Source organism: Saimiri boliviensis, chromosome 12, assembly GCF_048565385.1.
Source record: "Saimiri boliviensis isolate mSaiBol1 chromosome 12, mSaiBol1.pri, whole genome shotgun sequence".
In the NCBI taxonomy this organism is placed as follows: domain Eukaryota; kingdom Metazoa; phylum Chordata; class Mammalia; order Primates; family Cebidae; genus Saimiri; species Saimiri boliviensis.
The window spans coordinates 105,162,095-105,185,142 of NC_133460.1; the positions used below are offsets into that span (position 1 = coordinate 105,162,095).

A 23,048-nucleotide genomic window follows, 5' to 3' on the forward strand; every position below is an offset into this window, starting at 1 on the left:
CCCAGCACCATTTATTAAATAGGGAATCCTTTCCCCATTGCTTGCTTTTGTCAGGTTTGTCAAAGATCAGATGGTTGTAGATATGTGGCATTATTTCTGAGGCCTCTGTTCTGTTAGAAGCTCAACATTTCTTCTTAAGATGCTGTTTGCTGACTTCTGGCTTTCTTCCCCAGTCTGTTAACATGTGATTTGTAGTGAAAACCTTACCACGTTTATTCTGTGGCCAACATTTCTCAGCTTAATGACTGACTTCTCAGTACTAAAGACTCATTTGAGTATTGCTGTTTGGTAGTACTCCTCTCCTGTTTTTTTCTGTGCCTATCTTTTGAAAATGATTTAATTTTTATGATTCAATTGTCTATGTGTCCAGATTTATATAGTTATATGATGCAGATAAATGTTTAATTTTTGTTTTAGAACCTATTGATTAATATTTCACCTTGAATAGATTTAATTAGGATTCATCGGTGTGCCTCTTACGTGCATGTATGTATTATGTCAGTGTTCCTGATTTGTCAATTAGGATTTTGTCAATTTCTTGGGGAAAATTACTTCTTGGGCTAACTGTATAATGAGAGCTGTGGCAAGGTCTGAGATTTCCATTGTAGAATAAGCTGTATTGGTATGTAGTGAATATCATCATTTACTGAGTTTAATATAACAAAATAAAAATATAAAATGAGTGCCTAAAGGTTTGTCTAGAGGTGTCACTAAGAAATATAAATAGAGTTCAACTATGGAATTAATTATCCTTGTGGTGCCCATAGTGCATTAGCTCGTAGGTTCAGCATCGTTAAAACTTTAAGATTGTAGAAATCATTTGATTATTATGAAGTTCTGTTAATTGAAAAATTTTAGTGATTTAGTTACTTTTTCAGTGCCAGAAGGTCTTATTATGAAATAGATGATAAATGTAAACAGTTGTACAATGTGTTTTACTAGAACAGTTTTGCAAAGATTTCTGGAGTTTTATTCAGCAAATAAGGTAATATTGGAATTTGCCCAGCATTTTTACTTCCACTCTGTTGCTTTGTATGAATTAATCTTTAAATCATGTGCAGAGCAAAGGTGATTGTCTATATAGACTGTTCACTTTTCTTGTTTAACTTACTAAAACACTGTAAGACTGAAGTTTTACTTTCATGTGTGTCCACGTCCCTTCCATTTAAACTTTAGGCAAACTACCTGGCACTGTGAAAAGCTTTAGGAATGATAACTGTAAACTATTAATTATAGTGATGACAGGATACTAATAGCTAATCAGGTGCTTACTTTGTGCCAAGTGCTTTATGTTTTCCCATTTAATTTGCAACAAATAGATTTTCTGCTCTTCCCGTTTCAAAGAGTTGAAAACACAGACTTAGTATGGGCAAGTAATTCATCCAAGAGTATAAGGAAGAGGCAGGGTTTGAGCCCAGGTTTCTTTAATTGCAGAAACCAGTTAACCATCGTACTTTACTCTCTTGTCAGGATTTATTTAATATAAGAGAAAAAACAAAAACAAAACTTTGTAAGAATGGATAACCCTGGTTAATGAGCTCTGCCAGATTGCTTACTTGAGGACCAGCTATAATAAATCTTCTGAATCTCAAAAAGCATAAATTCCCATGTATACAAAAGCTTAGGAAAGTGTTTCTTCAAATTGTATATGTATTAATTTAGGTTTTAAAGTCTTTCTATGAAAAATCTATCCCTGGAATTAGGTGAAGTTTTTGACCACATGAAGTTAGGCCCATTTTTTATAGGGAAGTGGACCAAAGAGATCATTATTATTATTATTATATTTTTTTAAAGCACAATAGCTTGGGTCTCTTTTTATAAAAGATAAATGTTGTTAAATGAGTAAAGTCTTGAGAAAAGACTTTTCCTGCAAAGTGCTGGAACTCCCACTGAATTAATTCTCTTCTGTTACGTCATTTCAAAAGGTACAAGCAACGGTTCTGTCCTGGTATACCATCTCACCAGTGGTCTGCTACACAAGGAGTTAAGCATCCACTCATGTGAAGTCAAGTAAGTATGTCATTGTGATGGTGACATCACCAACATAGTATCAGGGAAAAACTCTCATAGACTTTTCTACATTGAGTACTCTATAATGATATCTGCAGTGGTGATATTTTGAAAAGTTTGAATAATATTCACATCCAGCTGATGGCTATGTGAATCAAGGATGATAACTAATTGTTTGCTATCTAAAGAACATAAGCAGTAGAGAATGTGTTCTCTTTTATTAGGTTGGTGCAAAAGTAATCGTGGTTTTTTGCAATTTTAATGGCAAAAACCACAATTACTTTTGTGCCAACTAGTATTGTTGCACCTCATTTATTTCTCCTAAGGTCCATGCTGTTTTCTCACTGAATGTTCCTATGTTGCCTTATTCAGGTTTATTTTATTTTTCATTTCTTTTTCCTTTTCTTTTTTTGCTCAAAATTATTATTTTTTATTATTTTGTAGTTTTTTTTTACTTTAAGTTCTGGGATACATGTGTAGAAAGTACAGATTTGTTACATAGGTAGACGTGTGCCATGGTAGTTTGCTGCACCTATCAACCTATCGTCTAGGTTTTAAGCCCCACATGCATTAGCTGTTTGTCTTGATGCTCTCCCTCCCTTCACACACACCCCCAACAGGCCCTGGTGTGTGTTATTCCCCTCCCTATGTCCATGTGTTCTCATTGTTCAACTCCCACTTGAGAGTGAGAACATATGGTGTTTGATTTTCTGTTCCTTGTGTTAGTTTGCTGAGGATGATGTCTTCTAGCTCCATCCAAATCCTTGCAAAGGACATGATCTAGTTCCTTTTTATGGCTGCATAGTATTCCATGGTGTGTATGCACCACGTTTTCTTTTCTTTAATTTTACTTTAAGTTCTGGGATATATGTGCAGAACGTGCAGGTTTGTTACATAGATATACATGTGCCATGGTGGTTTGCTACACCTGTCAACCCATCATTTAGGTTTTAAGCCTTGCATGCATTAGGTGTTTGTCCTAGTGCTCTCCCTCCCCTTGTCCCCAACTCCTCAAAGTCTCTGGTGTGTCACGTTCCTCTCTCTGTGTCTGTGTGTTCTCATTGCTCAACTCCCACTTATGACTGAGAACATTTGGAGTTTGGTTTTATGTTCCTGTGTTAGTTTGCTGAGAATTTGTCTTCCAGTTTCATCCATGTCCCTGCAAAGGACATGAACTCATTCTTTTTCATGGCTGCATATTTTTCATTTCTATATGATCTGTCAGTAGGACTGCTCATGACACATTCAAATAAAGTCGTTTTAATTGTTAATTCGTTTTATTTATTCTTTATTTACTATCAAAACACTGCATAGCATTTATTCGTTGATTTTAAGATATGATCTGCTTATGAGTTCTGTGTATGCAGAGATGTCTGAGGGAAGGGTAAATTGACAAAAGAGTGCTTTTTGCTTTCTGTCCCAAAATGCATACCTATGCTGTCCATAGCATTATTTTGCTGAATGCAAGGCTGTTTTCCTTTCATGTCCTACCAATGATAGGTTGTAGATTTTCACATATAAAATATGAATTTCCCATTTTGTGTGTGTGTTTGTTTTTTTTTTTTGAGACAGAGTCTTGCTCTGTCACCCACGCTGGAGTGCAGTGGCACAGTCTCAGCTCACTACAACCTCTGCCGCTCAGGTTCCAGTGATTCTCATGCCTCAGCCTCTTGAGTACCTGGGACTACAGGCACGTGCCACCATGCCTAGCTAATTTTTGTATTTTTAGTAGAGATGGGATTTTACCATGTTGGCCAGGCTGGTTTTGAACTCCTGACCTCAAATGATCCACACCTCAGCCTCCCAAAGCGCTAGAATTATAGGCGTGAGCCACTGTGCCCGGCCAATTTCCAGTATTTTTTGATGATCTTTCAGTGAAAGCATAAGAAATGTCATTTTCTGTACATTAAATAATTGTAGGTCTTATGTATAAAAATTCTCAATGAACCCTTAGTGAACACATTATCCGGAGTAAATGCATTTTCTTAATGGAGAAAAGTTAACCTTTTTTTTTTTTCTTTATTTTGAGATGGAGTTTCTCTCCTGTTGCCCAGGCCGGAGTGCAGTGGTGCAATCTTGGCTCACTGCAACCTCTGCCTCCCAGGTTCAAGCAATTCTCCTACCTCAGCCTCCCAAGTAGCTGAGATTACAGGCGTACGCCACCACGCCCAGCTAATTTTTGTATTTTTTAGCAGAGATGGGATTTCACCATGTTGGTCAGGCTGGTCTCAAACTCCTGACCTCAAGTGATCTACCTGCCTTGGCCTCCCAAAGTGCTGGGATTACAGGCATAAGCCACTACACCAAGTCTGAGTAACCTTTTAAATATCACAGCTTCTGATGGTGATGGAAATCTGAAAATTTGCATTGTCTTACTGTTTCAAGTAATTTGTCTTATTGTTTCAAGTACATTGTTGTGTGTTATAGCCCAGGTAACTGTCTGTTGCCAACTTACACTGTTCCTGTACAGCACTCCCCAAATACGTTTATGTGGAGCTTAATGGGCTTTTGAGGTGCAGTGACAGAGGTGCCTGTTTGGCCTCTTTCAGGCTGTTACTCATCTGTTCTCTTCTGTTGCAGTGTCTGTAGCTTGCCTTTCTGGCACCTCTTCTGGTAGTCTCTGCTGACGCTGCTGCTATCGTCCCTCTGTTTCTTTCTCATCTACGCTTCTCTTATCATTTCCTGTCACCCTTGCCTTTTGGGTCTGGTGTTTCCTTTTATGGTTAACAATAACCAGTCAAAACTCTACACTTAATCAGCATTTATTCTCAGGATTATGTTAAGTGTTAATACTTTGCATGCATCATTTCATTGAATCCCTACTATAGTCTTATGTGGCAGGTATTACATTTCCAATCTACAGAGTAAGAAACTGAAAATTAGAGTAATCTGTGAAGCAGCTAGATGGAATTCACTCTAGGCCTTTCGAGCTTCAGAGGCTGAGCTTTTCACTTATACTTACAGTACATATGCTATATCTCCTGCTGAAATATGCACATAGATGAGTAGGAATCATGTTGGCAGTAAAACTAAAATACTGGGTGAACCAAGATTGGTGCTAAGAATTTCACACATGCTTCTGAAAGATCAAATATGTTCTAATTTTTTTTCAAACACAGAAAGTTTTAATAGCTAATTAATCAGAGAGGTATTAATTTTAAGTAAGGTTTTATTATCCTGGATTAGTCAGGTTATAGATGTCACTAAATACTTATACCTGCTAAGATAATATTTACAATTGAGTAACACTGAAATTGATTATAGGTGTTACTTGGGATACTGAGTAACTCTGAGGGATATACTACTCAGGTAAATGTTATGAATGATCATACAAAGATATTCCATTTTTACATGAATTTTTCCTCTTCATTGCCATTTTGAAGATAATTTGTATTTTATATTCAGAGATACTGCCCAAGAGGATGCTAAAATCCTGCTGTCTTTGTGTTTCAATTAATACAATTTTAGTATTATAATTAAAAACCGTCAAGAAAATTTCACAGAAATAAAAAATTAGTTGAGTGTGGTGGCACACACCTATAGGCTCAGCTATTTGAGAGCCTGAGGTGGGGGAATCTCTTGAGCCTGGGAGGCAGAGGTTGCAGTGAGTTGAGATCATGCCACTGAACTCCAGCCTGGGTGACAGAATGAGACCCTGTCTCCAAACAAAACAAAACAAAACTTTCACGTATGTGTTATAAAAATGTCTGAACTTATTAGCAGTAAATAAAAAACATTTTCAATTTTCATGTGCAAATTAAGGCTTTTAGAAAGTTTGTTTTTCTACCTTTTTAAAAATCATAATCTTAAGCACTTGAAGGTTGTGTATACTGTGCTAGGGACTACATGACAGCAGATAGTTGCATATGTGTGTGTTTTTAAAACCATGATGTTTTAAAATATTTAAATATTTAAAATTCTTTTCTTCTGAGACCTAGATAATCCATTTTGAAATTAAACTTGATTTTTATTTTCTTCAGTAGGAATTGAGTATACAAGTTGCTGCTATAATCGGATATACAACATGCTCACACTACTGTATTACAAATAAGCTGCTTCCCCATGTTCTGAACTATCCTATACACTGGGACATCTTGTAAACAAGGGAAAAAACACTGTCTGAATATGTGTGACACTAATAAACATAAGAAGGAATGCTAGGCTTCTCTTGGACATCATTCATTTAATCTAACAAAATTTCCTGAGCACCTATCCTGTGCCTGGAGAGACATGACATGGTACCTCCCTTCAAAGAGAGTACAGTCTAGCATTGTTTTTCAGCCAGTCACATATTTCTCGGTTATTCAGGCTTAGATAAAGCCCTATTTGCTCTCTGGGTCTGAGCTTTAATAGTCCGACAGGAAGCCCTGCCTGGCTCCTGAGACCAGATTACATTTAACTGTTACCTGGTCATGTTGAACTCTGCACCACTTTATTTCATCATAGGTTATACAGAATGCACTTATTTTCTGCTAGATTGTAAGCTCCAGAAGGACAGCAGTTGTATCTGCCTCATTCACGTTTGCATTCTTAGTGCCTGGCATAGCCACTACTGGCATATACTGAGTACTTAACAAATTTATTTTTAAAAATGAGTAAGGAATGGGAGGACTGGAATTCCTACAGTTCAGAGATAATGGCATCACTATACCAGCGTATAAATAGTTCAGATTGCTAGCAGCAAAACTTGGAAGGTGAGTCTTAGGGTTCCTGTGGACAAAGAAGTCTGATTCAAGCTACCAGACTTCATATAGAGAACAGAATATATCCGAAATGATTCCTCTCTTCTTTTGGTCTTTGGTTCACTCTAAGTAGAAAAATTAATGAGTATTGTCACTATTAGGCAAAATAAAGGAGAAATAAAGATGGGCTTTTCCCATGACTAGCCAAATTATGTTCTATTCACTCTGGGGTTAGTTTGAATTTAGAAAATGGGAAGGCCTCATGAAGAAAATAGAGCTGGAATTAAATCTTGAAATGAGAGTAATAACAATGATGATAATTGCCAATACCTATGGTGCTTATTATGTGCCAGGCCTTCTTCATGTACTCAGTATTATTAATCCTGCATCACAAATGAGGAAACTGAGGGGCAGAGAGAGCACTGAGCTATTAAGAGCTGGAGCCAGGACTTGAACTCCAGTAGCATTTGAAGAGGAAAGGAGAGGTCATTCCAGGCATGGAAATTCCTGAAGGTACTCAGTTTTAAGAAGCCTTATCTCAGTGTTTCAATGCAACTTTGTGCTTAAAGAGTTATAACCCTTGATAACAATAGCAATTCCCTGCTATTACAAATTATTTTTAGTTCTCTTTGAACTCTGCTTGCCCCTGGGAGAAAGTACAAGTAGGTAGGTACACCACCATCTGTGGGGTTATTTTACTCTGGTCAAAATAACAGATAAGGTTCAGATGATTGAGAGGTAAGCTTGGTTAGACAGGATGAGAGAAATGGCTAAATGACCTTGAAAGCCATATAGAGGAGTTTGGATATGATACAGGAAGTCATTGTACCTTCTTGGGCAAATAAGGGACATGTTAAAAGCAGAGTTTCATGTGAACTTAGCAATAGCCTTCAAGTTGGTATAGAAATTGATAAACTAGATCAGGGATTGGTAAACATTTTCTGTAAAGGACCAGATTAGGTTTAGGATTATTTTAACCCATAAAACCTCTTTCATAGCTACTCAACTCTGCTATTGTATTGTGAGAGCTGCCATAGATCATATATTGTTTTTAAAAATGGCTGTCCCATAAATGTGATGAGCAACTGCACATAGAACAGGTTTAGACTTCCCTCCCATCCATCCTCTATCACCTTGTGAGCAATGCAAATCTTCCTCATGACTGATAAATTGGCTTGTTCCCGTGACCCCTTTTCTCCTCCATTCTCTGCATATTGTGATGGTGTACACTGTCCAGTTATGTTAGTAGGAAAAGCATGTAATCACCTCCTGGACAGCCATATAAACAAGACTCCCATGCATTAGGGTTATAGATTGCTTGTCACACATGATTTTTTTTTTTTTAAGATTTTTCTTTTCTGCTTTTCTCTGATATACCATTTGGAACTTTTAACCACTTCCAAATCTGTTCTTCGTTTCAGGAATTTCTGCTTTGTAACCATGTGGAAATTTTGATAAAGTTCTAATAAAAGAAATTTAAGTGTACCTGACTTTAAGCATTCTGCTGAGAATGTCTCTATACTACTTCTTTTTAAACAGTTGGAATTCTTGAAAACTACTGTAATATGACTCTCTCCCTAGCCAGATTTTAATAGTCATATTAATATTGATATGACTCCTGATAACTAAACTCTCTTGTCATTACATTTGTAGATAAAGTTTTAGTGAGAAATAATTTTGTATGTGCTAGGTATGGTAATACAGCCTCAAAACATCATGTTAAGATAAAAGATCATGCTTACTTTTTAATTAACTTGTGTAGTAAAATTTAGGTCTTTGGAAAACTTAATTTTCAAATAAATGAACCTTTCAAATAAAAAAGAGTATTTATTTAACCTTTATTTCATTTTTTATTTTAGGGGTATTGAATGGACAAGTTTGACTAGTTTTCTTTCTTTTGCTACCTCAACACCAAACAATATGGGATTAGTGAGAAATGAACTTCAACTGGTTGATCTTCCAACAGGTTTGTTTTTAAAGAGTCAAAGTAGTTTGTCATATTGAACAAAGATGCTGCTATTTATAAAACATGTTTGGAAGTACTTTTTTCACCTTGGAGTATTTTCTTATATTTCATGTTTATATATTTATTCTTTTATTCTCTAATAATTGCCCTAGAAAGGTCTCATCATTGTTTGATGGAAATTTCCTTAACACAAATACATGGTAAAATGGAGGACCATTAGCCTGAACAGGCAGATTCATTAAAAAATAGTTTACCAGTTCTACTTTTAAGTGCATTGTTATATATAACCAACTTTAAAAGACCAATTTAAAAATAACTCTGTCAATGGAGTTTATTAGAGTCTCTGCCTAAAATTTTGGCCTTTATAGGAAACACTTAGAAAATTTATAGGTTAAGGGCTATTTTTAAATGCTCACATTTAAACCTTGTGATAGATAGTCTCTGGCTGAATGAATAGAGAAACTTAATTTGGGAGTTTAAAGCTCTACAGTCAGAAACATCCCAGTGAGGTAACTTGTTCAGAATTGTTAAAAGCCTAAACCCAGTGAATTTCAAAATGAAGAATTATCCAGTGAATTTCAAAATGAAGAATTTGAAGATATAATAAGGAAAGAGTTTCAAATTATTTTCTAGTGTATGCAGTAGTTTCAAAGAGGATTTTTTAAAATTGTGATGAGTTTCTTTAAAATGGTATGGCAACATGAATCATATGTAGTTGATTGTAACCAATGAGAGCATGTGTATGTATGTGTAAAATGAATAAATCAAATAAATGGTTGTAAATCAAGTAAGTTGTAAACAAATGAAGTACATGGTTGCTTTTTTATATTCTCCGTAATTATTTTCAAGCTCTCAAAGATACAGTTGTTCTTACTTCTCAGGGTATGTTACAGAACTTCAAGGAATGATCCCCATCTTAGTCCAGTGTTGCACTAGTCTCATTGGAAGTGACCTGCCCATTGACTCTGATCCCCAAATTTCTAATTTGCCAACAAAGTGGTACTGGCTCTCTCTCTTCTAATCCCAGACTTAAAATGTTGTTGTCTAGTATCATTGACTAAAAAAAAGAAAAAATCCCTATTCATTCATTTTGGTCAGCTCAAGTTCAGTACTGTTAGATAACTTGAAATCTGCTTGTCATCGATATATTTTAAAGGAACGAACATCTACAGTAACAGTTACTGATTTTCTTAAATGGGATATTTGAATTCATAGATTGTAGACTTTTATAGCCTGGTTTTCTAAGGAGGGCAGGAGACCAGTGCAGTCAGGAAAGGACATGAGCTGTTTGAGGTATAGTAATAGTGAGCATAGTGAGATTCCATTAAGATTCATGGAATCTTATTGAAGAGCAGGAAGGCATCTAGGCCTTCAGTTGGCCTTGAATTGATTATGTTTTCTCTTCTGTTTAATATAGATAAAAATCTAACACAAGATACTGAAATATACAAGGTAGAATTTATACTTTTTTTATTCACAGAAAATCGGGTAGCCTCCTTTGAGTAACTCATTCTTTTACAGCATATATGAAAATTGTAGTTATTCCCTAATTTCCAGTTTATAAAGATTTTTTGAGAGGAACAAGTTCAAAATATTTAACTAGTATTTTGCACCTGGAACAAGAAAATCTTAAATACATGTTTCAAGAGCTCCCCCCCTCACTAGTTAGGATTTGGAAATATGGGAATGTTTATATTAAATATATGACTTTAAATAAGTAGTTTTCTCAACAGCCAATTGCTGCAAAATAGACTCTTAAAACTTAACATTTTTTTAATTTCTAAAATTGAATTACAGAATTCAAGAAACTGTAACAAATGAAAATGCCTTTTTACAAAATATCTGAATGTGTGATATGTTATTGATCATTAATTTGTAACACTTTTGAGAATAGTTTTTGAATTTAGGTTATTAAAAACAGCTTAGAAGCAACTGGGCGAGGTAGTATATGCCTGTCATCCCAGCACTTTGGGAGGCTGAGGCAGGTGGATCACTGGAGGTTAGGAGACAGAGACCAGCCTGGCCAACGTAGCGAAACCACATCTCTACCAAAAATGCAAAAATTAGCCGGTGTGGAGGCGAGCTCCTGGAAGCCCAGCTGCTTGGGAGGCTAAGGCATGAGAATCACTTGAACCTGGGAGGTGAGGATTGTAGTGAGCCAAGATCGTGCTACCGCACTCCAGCCTGGGTGAGAAAGTGAGACTCCATCTCAAAAAAAAGAAAATGGCCGGGCGCAGTGGCTCACACCTGTAATCCCAGCACTTTGGGAGGCCGAGGCGGGTGGATCACGAGGTCAAAAGATCGAGACCATCCTGGTCAACATGGTGAAACCCCGTCTCTACCAAAAGTACAAAAAATCAGCTGGGCATGGTGGCGCCTGCCCGTAATCCCAGCTACTCAGGAGGCTGAGGTAGGAGAATTGCCTGAACCCAGGAGGCGGAGGTTGCGGTGAGCCAGAGATCACACCATTGCACTCCAGCCTGGGTAACAAGAGCGAAACTCTGTCTCAAAAAAAAAAAAAAAAAAAAAAAAAAAAAAAAACAAAGAAAAAAAAATGAAAAAACAGAAACAACTTAGATGCAAATGGAAGAATGAATAGTAGGACAGTGGGTAGGACTGATCAAATTACATTGGTGTGGCTTCTTGTTTCATACATGTTTTATTCACTGTTCTCACTTTTTTAAATATTTGCAATTAAAGGTAGAAGCATTGCTTTTCGTGGTGAAAGAGGCAATGATGAATCTCCCATCGAAATGATTAAAGTATCTCATCTGAAGTAAGTGTCAACCTAAAAGAAAAATCTGGTGTTATCACAATGAAATCTCATGGATTTCTTTAAGCTTTAAGAAAATGGGAAGGTGCTATAATGCATATAGCATCTTTTTAGTGGTAGCAAATGGTGATATGCAGCCCAAAGAAAATATTTTTATTACAAAATTAAGTTGCTATCACTTTGAATTCTCCACTTCTAAAAGATGAGGTAACTTTTGCATGAATCGTTATTTACTTTCAGATGAAGTTCTTTTGTACTTCCATCTACCCATGAAGTCATTGAGTGAAAGAACACATTTTCTTTATGTATAATTTAAACCCATTTTGCTTCCAGAAATTTTTTGTTTCAGAGGAAAGTAGCATGTCACACAGGATTATTAAAAATAGAAACTGAATGAAAATCAGTCAAAATTACAAAGAAAGAGTAAGCTTTCTAAAAATAGTTTTCAAAATCGTTTTGGCTTTTCTAAGTTCTTTGCATGTCCATATAAAGTTTAGAATCAGCCTATCAGTTTTACCAAAAAATACTTCCTGAGAATTTGATTGGGTTTGCATTGAACCTATTGATCAATGTGGGGAAGAATTGGTATCTTAAGAAGTTTTGTAATTCATGAATGTGAAATATCTCTTCACTTATTTAGTGCTTTTAAAATTTCTTTCAGCAATATTTTATAGTTTTCAGAGTATAAGTCTTACATATTATTTGTTAATTTTTTTGTGTGTTTTCTTTGATGCTTTTATAAATGACATTTTTAAATTTAAATTTTCTATTATTTGTATACTAAAATACAGTTAATTTTTTCAATATTGAACTTGTGCCTTGAGACCACGCTAAGCTTAGTTATTACATCTAGTATAGGTACTTTTCTTGATTCTTTAGGATTGTCTATAGAGACAGTCTCGTTTGCCAGTAAAGACACCTTTACATCTTTTTGATCTACAGGCGTTTTATTTTTTGCTTTGCTGCATGAATTAGGACCTCCTGTACAGTGTTGATTAGAACTTAGATATAAGCTAAGAGCTGATATCTTTGCTCTGATCCTGGATCTTATAAAGAAAGCATTCAGTCTTTCAACATTAAGTTTGATATTAGCTGTTGATTTTTTGTATATTTCCTTTATCAAGTTGAAAAAGTTTTATTTCTAGTTTGCTGAGCCTTTGTATCATGAGTACCTGTTGAATCTGTCAAATGCTTTTTCTGCATTTATTGACATCATCATATGGGGCGTTGTGTATTATTTTGTTTTTGTTTTTGTTTTGAAGTCCACTAATATGGTGAATTGCATCGATTCATTTTCAGATGTTAAACCACATGATGTTCCTGTGATTTTCAGATGTTAAACCAACATGATGTTCCTGGCATAAACTCTAGTTGGTCATGATATATTACTGTTTTGACCTATTGCTGGATCAATTTACTGATATTAAGAGTTTTTGTATCTATGTTCATGAAGGATACTGGTCTTGTTTTTATGTAATATCCTTCATTTTGGTATCAGGGTAATACTTTGCAGAATATGTTGGAAAATATTCTCTCCTTTTTTTTTTTTTTGAATGAGTTTGTGTAGAATTGATATTATTTTTTACTGAGTAGTAACAATTCATTAGGAAATCCATCTGAACCTAAAATTTTCTTTGTGGAAAAGTTTTTAAATACAAATACAATTTTTTTTTTTTTTTTTTTTTCATAAATACAGGACTATTTAGATTATCCTTTTTTGAGCTTTGGTAATTGGTATCTTTCAAGTAACCTATCCATTTTGTTGGAGTTGCTGAGTTTATTAGTTTATTTAAATAAGCTTGTTCATCATGTCAGTGATTCTCTCTCCCAATCCTAATATCACTAAATTGTATCAACCAATTTTATTTATTGAGTTTTTCCAAGAAACTACTTTTGGTTCATTTGATTATTTTCTATGATTTTTCCGTTTTTGATTTCATTGACTGTCATGCTTGTCTTTTGTTCTACTTTTTAAATATGCTCTTCTTTTTTTACATAGTTTTCTAAAATAGAAACTTAGGTAATTGAATTAAGATGATTCTCTAAAATGTAATGTAAACATTTAATGCTACATAAGCACTACTTTTCCTGTATCCTACAGTTTTTGATATGGTAATAGGTTTTCATTTTAATTCACTTTATCATCTTTTAAAATTACCATGGGGCTTTATTCAGAGGTATATTTCTTAACTTCAGACTATTTGGATGTTTTGCCAGGTATCTTTCTATAAATTTCTATTTTCTGTTGGGGTCACACATGGTCTAGAGTGGAAGAATCTCAGTCCTTTGATATAGGGAATACAGGGATCTTCCTACTCTGTCACATTTCCTCTATGTCAGCCATCATTTGCTGATAATATTTTAGTTCCTCATAGTGCTTATTGAGTAATCAGTGCTCAAGTTATGTTTGTTGAATTGCACTCGTTGACATCATTCAGTACTTCTTCCAGGCTTAACAGAAAGTGAATAAAGTGACATTTGTTGAATACCAACTATAGTAGGATGATAGAAACTTTATATACTTTTTCATTGAATGTTTACCATAATCTGTATATCAATTAATTGAGGTACATGATGGGATTTTCATGTCATATGTGAGAAATGGAGCCTCAGGAGGGTTAACATAAGTTGTGGCATCAGGGTTTGAATCTCTGTCACTCTTTCTTTCGAGTTGGACTCCTTACCTAATTGTGTGAGACCGTATGTGCTCTCACAGGTCATCTTAGAGCTGTTCCTTTTTATGATTGTTAATCGTGGGGGCTAAAATGGTAGTTTAAATTGCCTATGTTTAGAATGTATCAGCTGAGTTTTTCAGTTTACTGAACTTTTTATTTGGTCTAATTCATGGTGAAATTTTTGCAAAAAGGGGCTTATTTGGTAACTTTGTTTATTTTAGGCAGTATTTGGCAGTTGTATTCAAAGATAAACCCCTGGAGTTATGGGATATTAGAACTTGTACCCTTCTTAGAGAAATGTCCAAAAACTTCCCTGCAATAACTGCTTTGGTAAGTTACACTTTAAGAATTAAATTGTTTATTTAGGTAAATATGTATGTAGTGAATGTTTTGCTTAACCTTGAATCAAAATCAATACTGGCAAAATCATATTTTCTTGTTAAAAATGTGTGTTCAGAGAAGATGATCTAAATACGTGGAAATAACTCTTATTTTCTTGGGTGGATCAACCTAATATGTAAATTGCACTTACATAAGTGCAATTCCAATTAAAGTTTCATTTGGATATTTTGGGGAATATGATAAACGTATTCTAAAATGTTTATGAAAGAATAAACGTCCTAAATAGCTAAGTCATCCTTGAATAAAGTAGACTAAATGTGGTAGGTGGTGGTGGGGAGTGGGTTGGCCCTTCCTACCTGATAGTAGTACGTCTTATCAAACCACAGAAATAAGATCAGTATTGTATTGTCACAAGAATAGGAGGTGAGTCAGCGTAATAAAGAGCTCAGAAACAGACCCATGAGTATTTGGGGACTTCGTATATAGTAAAGTAGCACAAATCAAAGAGGATGGACGAACTGTGTAGTAGACAGTGTTGGGAAAACTGTCTCACTTTATGGAGAAAACTACTTGATCTCTTCTTAATACCATATCCAAAAGTGAGTGTCATAGAACTAAAGACCTAAATGTAAAAATGTAAAGCTACAAAATTGAATATAACAAAATACAAAATATTTTGTGACCTAGGGGCAGGAAGACACATCAGAAGCTCAAACCAAAAGGCCAAAAAAAAAAAAAGAAAAAGAAAAAAGAAAAAGAAATGTAATGCATTTAATTAATCAAGATTAATGCTTTTTGTTTGATGAAGAATATCACTGTAAAAGTTAAATATAGAAGACATTTTGGGAAAACAAATTTTCCAGTGTCTAAATTTAACTAGAAACTCCTATAAGTCAACAACGAAAAAAAGCAGGAACTGTAGTGGAAAAATGAACAAAATCTGTGAAGAGCTAATGGGAGACAGAGAACCCTAAAAGGCCAACAAGCCATATAAAGGAATGTTCAGACTCCTCAGTTTTCAGAGATATTCAAATCATGATATGGCTCAACCTTTTAGACTAACGAAAGCTGGAAAGCCATGTAGTGTCAAGTATGGGTGGAATATAGGGTATGGGAATCCTTGTGCATTGCTGGTAGGAATGTAGACCAGTGCAGCCGTTCTGTGAAGCAAACTGGCAGCACTTGGGCAAACACAGATATCCTCTGTGTCTGTTGAGCTCTTGGTCATAAAAGAACTTTTGCAAAGATGTTAACTGTGGTGGTGTTTGTCATGATCTGAGTTTGGAGACCATCTGTGTGTTTTTTACTGAGAGAGGAGACAGATTAGCAATTGGCTGATGCACCCATGGAGTGTTACGTAGCATGCAGATACAGGAGGAATAGGACTTAAATACAGTGGAAAGAGTAAGAAGCAGGATGAAATACATACACACACACACACACACACACACACATATAGAAACATGGTACTATTTATATAAATTAGAAGTACATGTGAAATAACTACATGTTAAGAACTTATACATATGTGAGGATATTGAACTGAAGGCTTTATAATAGGTGGAATATAAAAGGATATGTAAACAAAACAAGTGGTTTTAGTTGGATCAATGGATGATAAGGGCCCTGGTTGGAGAACTGTGATCGTCTCATCCTGTGCACATAAGAGATGGGGCCCGGGGGTGGGGGTGGTGAGGAATAGGTGACACTATAATTGAATTCATTATTTTCATTTTGTAAATTTTTTTAACAAACATCAAAAAGGTCATACATTTTGGAAGTTGGCCATAAAAGCTCTAGTTAAAATGCATTCATTCAGCCTTTCTGTAAGTAGGTCGAATCTAAAGAACACATTATGGATTCATGTGCAGTAATAATAAGTGATACTGGGCAGTGGTGTGTGTGCCCAGCTGTTCTGGAGGATTCTTTGACAGAGGGAAACCTAATAGATGTAGTTTTGTCTGCCTTTGCTTTACAGGAGTGGTCACCATCTCACAACTTGAAGAGCCTGAGAAAGAAACAACTTGCTACTCGAGAGGCCATGGCCCGCCAGACCGTAGTCTCAGACACAGAGCTGAGTATTGTTGAATCATCTGTGATCAGGTACAGTACAGTGTTTCTTGACACTGTCATTTGTGCTATTAGCATCATGGGAATTGGACAAGTGTCATCAGAAGGGACTCTGCTTTTGAATATATTTAGTTTCATCTTTTAGTACATACCCAGATTATTAAAAAGTTAATTTTATCATTTTTATTATTGTACTATACTGTTTATTATAGCTAGTAATATATGCAGTAATATTCAGCCATCAGCATCTGTTAGTAAATGTGATCACTTCATAAACTTCAGCTTCTTGAAATTCAAAGTGAACATAGCATAGACGTATACAGATAGATCATATTATTATTTATGCACACCAAAGAAAACGTAAATTTGTGTACCATCCCCATCCATACTAATCTTACAAATAAAAGCTTCAGAGATAAGGATGAGTCACTGTACAGCCTCCCTTCTGTCGAGGAGACTTCTATAGCAAAAACAGCCGTGAAGTTTATTTTTCTTGTATTAAGCTTCAATCACCATGTTTCTCTGCCCAGAGTAAACTTCCTCTGATGATATGACTGTTTAGGAGTGATTCAGGTTTACTCATGATTAGCTGAGCAAATATTAGTTTCAGACTTTAAAAAAAATAGTTTTGGATCTCTTAATGCATCTGTATTTGGGCAAGTCAGTTAATTATGGGTATCACGCTAGGAAAAAGAAATATCTTTATCTTATTTTTCACTGTTCCAAAGCTTGCTGCAGGAGGCAGAAAGTAAATCTGAACTTAGTCAGAACATCTCTGCCCGGGAACATTTTGTATTTACTGATAATGATGGCCAAGTTTATCATCTCACTGTTGAAGGAAACTCAGTAAAAGATAGTGCTCGGATTCCACCAGATGTGAGTAAAACCTTGATTAAACCTTCATCAGGAAGATTTTGTTTTGTCAGTTCCATATCCAGTGACGGAATCGTTAAGTTGGAAAGCTTCAGAAAAGCCTAATGTAAATAAACTTTATTTAAGGAGACAATAAAATTGATTAAACTTGTTCCATACTGCTACAGAATAACGCTTTAACTATTTTGATTAAATGTTCACTGTGTGCTACTCATTTTTATTTCCATAATAATCCATGAGGAGTTTACCTGTAACAAAACCAAGGAAGAATAAGTAACTTTCCCAAGGTTACCCAGCTTACTTATATGGCAGAGCAGTATTTTAAAATCAGGTCTGTCTGATTTCAGTATCTGTCTTCTTTCCATTTCAGGCATTACCCTGAAGGATTTGACTTAGAATCTAGTATTATTTTTGGATAACAGTAATCAGGTTGTAAGTGTATAGTATTATTACCATTTACTAACTTACATATATCCTTCTTATGGCCTTGTGGAATCTGTAACTAAAGTTTTGTCGTTAATCATTTGTGTCAGCATGCATCTCATAGATTGTTTTTAATAGATGGATCATGAAAATGTTTATGTTAACTAACACAGGCTATTATAATGATTAAATGAAGGCATGAGGGGATTTTTTTAAAATAGGTATATTTATTTTAAATTGCCATCTAAAAATGGAATGCTCTAGTAGAATGCCAACCCCCCATAATTTTATTGGTGGCTTTGGGGTCTCATAAAGTTACAATCTAAATGTTGGCTGTGGCTGCAGTCTTTTGAAGTGTAATGGGACAGAAGGATCTGTTTCCAAGATGACTGACTCATAAGGCTCTTGTACATTAATGCTGGCTGTTGACAAGGGACCTCAGTTCTTCCTCATGTGAATCCTTCCATAAGGCTGCTTGAGTCTCCTCACCAAATGACAACTGGCCTCCCCTAGAGCAAGGGATCTGAGAAAGCAAAAAGGAAGTTGCAGAGTCTATTACGACCTAGTTTCAGTAGTCTCTTCAAAGGCAACTTCTTAATTAAACGTTCTATTATGTGGTTAGGAAAGTAGATATCTTAAAGTATTGCTTCATATTTTACAGAATTTCATTTCTTTAATATAACTAAGTTTTTTTATTAATTGACTTGATTATAATATTGATTTTTAAATCCAGTTTTTGTTTTGTTTATTTACTGTTGGCAGGGTTTATGCAGTCATCAGTGTGTATGCTAGTCTGCTAATGGCCAATTATTCAAAACACTGGAGTTTTCTTACTTTTTACTGTGTATACCATTTGAATTTTTATATTATACAATAAATGCAAAAACAAGATTTCTTTTAATAAATAGAGAAGTAATCGAGCAGTAATATTATTTAATAGCTAACATGTATTAACCATTTATTGCATGGCAGGCATTGCTTTAAGGCCTTTGCCTTTATAAATTTATTAATACTAGCAACAACTCAAGTTTCACGAACTTACCCTACTTTATTGACAATAAATCCAAGACACAGAAAGTTAACTAAACACGCCTCAAATCACATAGTAGTTTCAAGCTGGGATTCAAGCCCAGGCAGTCTGACTCCAGAGCTCAAGACTACTAAGCCTTCCATGATACCACCTCTGAGCATCTGTTAGAACTGCAGGTTCCTTTCTTCCTCCAAGTTAGATTGATTATAGTAGCATTTCATTCTTATATTGTGCTGCTATATGTAACTTCTGTGCAAAGCTTTCTGTGAATTTAAACTGCATATGCTGTTAGTAAACAGAATCTCTACAATACCTTCAGTGATTCCACAATGTTCCAAAAGGTATCAGTGAAGCTCTGGATCCTTTTTTTTAATAGAAAAATTACTGCACAATTAGTTATAAAAGAGCTTTCAGTTTTCCTTGAATGGATTTAGTTATCCTTTTCCAGTGAGAGATAAGTTTGAGTCACTTCTCTGGAAAACGTTCCCTTTACTTCTCTTTTTTTCTTAATTTCCTTTTTTTTTTTTTTTTTGAAGTATTTCTTTCTCGGAAGACATCTGCTCTCTTTAAATCTAGCTCAGGTAACTACTTAATGTCTCTCAGGTTGAAATCTCCTGTTTCTTCACAGTTGAAATTGATAGGCAATGTAACTCTTTGTTAGTATCTGAAATCTGTTTTGGGGTTTGATGACTAAAGTATACTAAAGCACAGCCTTTTAAATTAAGTTTCATGAAAATATTTATTTATTATGATGCCTTTTGCAACATGGTAAAATTTATATGTATTTGTTGCTGTTGTTTTCTAGGGAAGTATGGGTAGTATTACCTGCATTGCATGGAAAGGTGATACATTAGTGCTTGGAGATATGGATGGAAATTTAAATTTTTGGGACTTGAAAGGCAGAGTATCCAGGTAGGAGCCAATAATGAAATCTTGTTATTTAGTTTTTTAAAAATGTGACATCTTGATATGATTCCATTAGAGACTTGTGACTTGGCAAGCAGGATCAGTAAACTCGTGGAGGTGTAGCTTGGACCCTTGGGTCCCTTGTCACCTAAACTTGGGAGGATGGGCCTCAAGCCAAGCATTCATAGGAGACTGTTATCTGCAAGTGGCCCCTGCAGAAGTCTTAGCTGACCTTAAAGGGCAGGCCTTTTCTATCACATGTGGCCCCCAGTCTCAGCAGGTAAAGGGTTCACGCATCATCAGACCTGTCAGAACTGGAAATAGTGAGAGACATTGAATAGTTTCTGGTGACTAGATCTCGCTCTACATTGTATTGGTGTTTTTGTTTCTTTGTCTTCAGAGGAATACCTACACACCGAAGTTGGGTGAGGAAGATTCGTTTTGCTCCTGGTAAAGGAAATCAAAAATTAATAGCAATGTACAATGATGGAGCTGAAGTGTGGGATACTAAAGAGGTAGGCCCTCTCCATGAGGATGAAATGTAAATGAATTGTTAGCCATAGGAACTGTGCTTTTTTTTTTTTTTTTTTTTTTTTGTATTTTTAGTAGAGACGGGGTTTCACCATGTTGACCAGGACGGTCTCGATCTCTTGACCTCGTGATCCACCCGCCTCGGCCTCCCAAAGTGTTGGGATTACAGGCTTGAGCCACCGCGCCCGGCCTGGAACTGTGCTTTTTTAAAAAACTTCTTTCTGATTTAAAAATGAAAACTACTTAATGAGTTTGTCAAGTTTCTCAGAACAAATTATTTTCTTTTAAAAACTTTTACTATATGTTCTAAAGGTAATAACTGAAGATTTATTTATTCTTTAATGTTATCATTGTCTTTGAGACCTTTAAAATGCTGCCTATTTATGGAAGATAGATTGCCAGAGGCTGTCCAGTTCTAAACTAGCACTGGGCCTTTGCCACAGACTGTCTTCCTTGACCATTTAATCTACAATAATAAACGTCTTCCTTTTCTGTCTGGAACTGACGCCCAGATTCACTCTTGAAGGTTCAGATGGTGAGCAGTTTAAGAAGTGGGAGAAATATGACCTTTCGTATATTGGATGTGGACTGGTGTACGTCAGATAAAGTGATCTTGGCATCAGATGATGGTTGCATCAGAGTCCTAGAGATGTCTATGAAGTCTGCGTGCTTTAGAATGGACGAACAAGAGTTAACTGGTATGGAATCCTAATGATAGTGTGCTTTGAAACCTGTCTTTACTTTGCTGCATGCTGCTGTATTTTGGGGAGAGAGCTGCTGCTTGTTTCATTTTAGTCTTATTTTCTTAGAACCTGAGTTTAAGAAAACATATTAACTTGAAGTTTGAGCGTTTTTACTGCTGAGATGCTGCAATCTGCATAACTATAGGTGTCAGTCATTCCCAACTCAGATTTTATAAATGCCCCGTTTTTGGCTCTTTGGTTCGTTAACAAGATAAAAGATGTTTACATTCATAAAAATGGCTTACTCAGAATTTAGGCGAACTCATCAGAGGACATAAATCTAGAGATAAGACTGCTGGCTTGTTAATAATGGCCTTATATCTTTTACAACCACATATCATTGAAAAGTCACTTTGGAAAGTGTTATGAGTATTGTGAATTTTGATGCCAATCTGTGACTAGTATGACCAGTCAAAGCAAATTAGGAGATTGCAGTATCTTGCTGTGTTTTGTATGGTTGTTTTGACATTGCTTTTTACCAGAATAAAAAACATTTTAGTAGAATATACCCCATATGTGACTTCTAAAAAAAAAGAATGGGACGATTGTGAATGCATCTGTTTATCAGTAAAAAGGCAGTTTTTGGCTGACGAAATACAGTTTTCATCCTTGGAAGGTATTTGATCCTCATTGGAGCAGAGGAGGGAACTTCTTGCCTGAGTATTCTCCGAGCAAAACTTTGGTACAGACTCCAGGCTGATATGTAGAAAATTTCATGAAACTTTTCTGAACCTTCATAGAGTCAATATTTGGCGTTTCAGAGACCATAAGGTTTTAAAATCCTGGTTTTTCACTTTATGTTCATGCTTGAGGCACTACCCAGTTGCTGCTAATGTTAATGGGGCTGCCTTTAACTTACGTTAGATGTGCTTTGGTTTTTACTGGTCACTCCTGCCCACTGCATTTGGGCACCACCATTTCTTACTGTGTCATGGGCTGCCATCAGGTGAAGCCAGAATTCAAGACCCATGCATTCCCATGTCTGTCCTTGAGTCATTTGCCAACTCTGCAGAAGCATCATGATGGCCTTCACGGAAAGGGCAAGCATTGGTATTCATTTAAACCTAAAGGTATTGAGGAAATTGAAGAAACTTCAAGGGCGGTTTTTGAAAAAATTAGTTACTAATTATAGGTAAAGAAGTGTAGACCTGCAATTGAAATGTTTGAAGAGCTTTTCCCTCACTTTTAACATAAAATTTGAATCTAAAAAGCTCCAAAGTCAAGGTGTTTCTTAAAGAAAAAAATCTGGTGGTAGTGTAAACGAGGAGTGAAGAAAAAAACATTTGTGTGTTTACCTCCAGATACACAGCTGATTTGGTCTTGGGGAAAAAAGCTTGATATAATAGATTTCTATTCTGAGAAATTAGAAGTAGATTTGGGGCTTACTGATATGGGATAAAAATAGAATTATTTTAGGTCATAGTTATTAATATATCAGTATTTCCTATGTATTCTTCAATTCTCTCGATAACAAGTAGAGAACGTCATAAAATATTGATTCACATCTGTCCATTTTTTTATTGCAGCTTAGATTGGCCTCTTCTTCCTCCAATAAAGAGAGGTCAGTCAGACAAATTAGAAGATTAGAATTCCTGTGTTTGAGTTGGAGAACCCTTCTTGTCTGCTACCTAATTTGTCAGGGCCATAAAGTGCCATAAAAATAAATCTTTATAGTCATTTTGGCAGCATCTAAAAGGAATGTAAGAGTATGAGACTTGTTTAATAGCATTCTGGTATCATGCAGTTTCTGTACTTCCTAAATAGTATTTACTCGATATCGAGGAAGTTTCCTCCTCAGTGTTAAAGGCCATCTAAGCCCAATTTCCTAAGTAAGCATATATAGTAAGAAGCTTTCCAAAATGAAGTTTATGCACAGACCCTTTCTCTTCATCTGCGTCATCTTTCCATAGTCATTTTCAGTAATCTTGGGGCATTCAGAAATGTGTCACAATGACTTGCAGTGTGGGGAGGTCCAGATACGCTAAACAACCTGGAACGGTCTGGCACAATGAAGAATTGTCCTG

General features: G+C 35.6%; 1 protein-coding gene and 1 long non-coding RNA gene across 7 annotated transcripts in view; one reads left to right on the forward strand and one right to left on the reverse strand.

Moving 5' to 3' along the window:
* The window catches only part of WDR11 (WD repeat domain 11), a 59,495-nt gene that overhangs the window by 20,686 nt on the left and 15,761 nt on the right, over positions 1 to 23,048 (forward strand). Inside the window, exons 11-19 of the mRNA XM_003922142.4 lie at positions 1,926 to 2,010; positions 8,552 to 8,658; positions 11,359 to 11,434; positions 14,328 to 14,436; positions 16,427 to 16,551; positions 17,247 to 17,394; positions 19,650 to 19,756; positions 20,151 to 20,265; positions 20,808 to 20,979. Coding sequence (XP_003922191.1) covers positions 1,926 to 2,010; positions 8,552 to 8,658; positions 11,359 to 11,434; positions 14,328 to 14,436; positions 16,427 to 16,551; positions 17,247 to 17,394; positions 19,650 to 19,756; positions 20,151 to 20,265; positions 20,808 to 20,979 — 1,044 coding nt within the window. The remainder of the gene's footprint in view (positions 1 to 1,925; positions 2,011 to 8,551; positions 8,659 to 11,358; positions 11,435 to 14,327; positions 14,437 to 16,426; positions 16,552 to 17,246; positions 17,395 to 19,649; positions 19,757 to 20,150; positions 20,266 to 20,807; positions 20,980 to 23,048) is intronic.
* LOC120362525 (uncharacterized) overlaps positions 17,548 to 23,048 on the reverse strand; it is a 99,129-nt gene continuing 93,628 nt past the window's right edge. For all 6 annotated transcript variants that reach the window (XR_012512949.1, XR_012512953.1, XR_012512950.1 and 3 more), the window contains one exon: positions 17,548 to 18,337. This is a non-coding gene — a long non-coding RNA (uncharacterized LOC120362525). The remainder of the gene's footprint in view (positions 18,338 to 23,048) is intronic.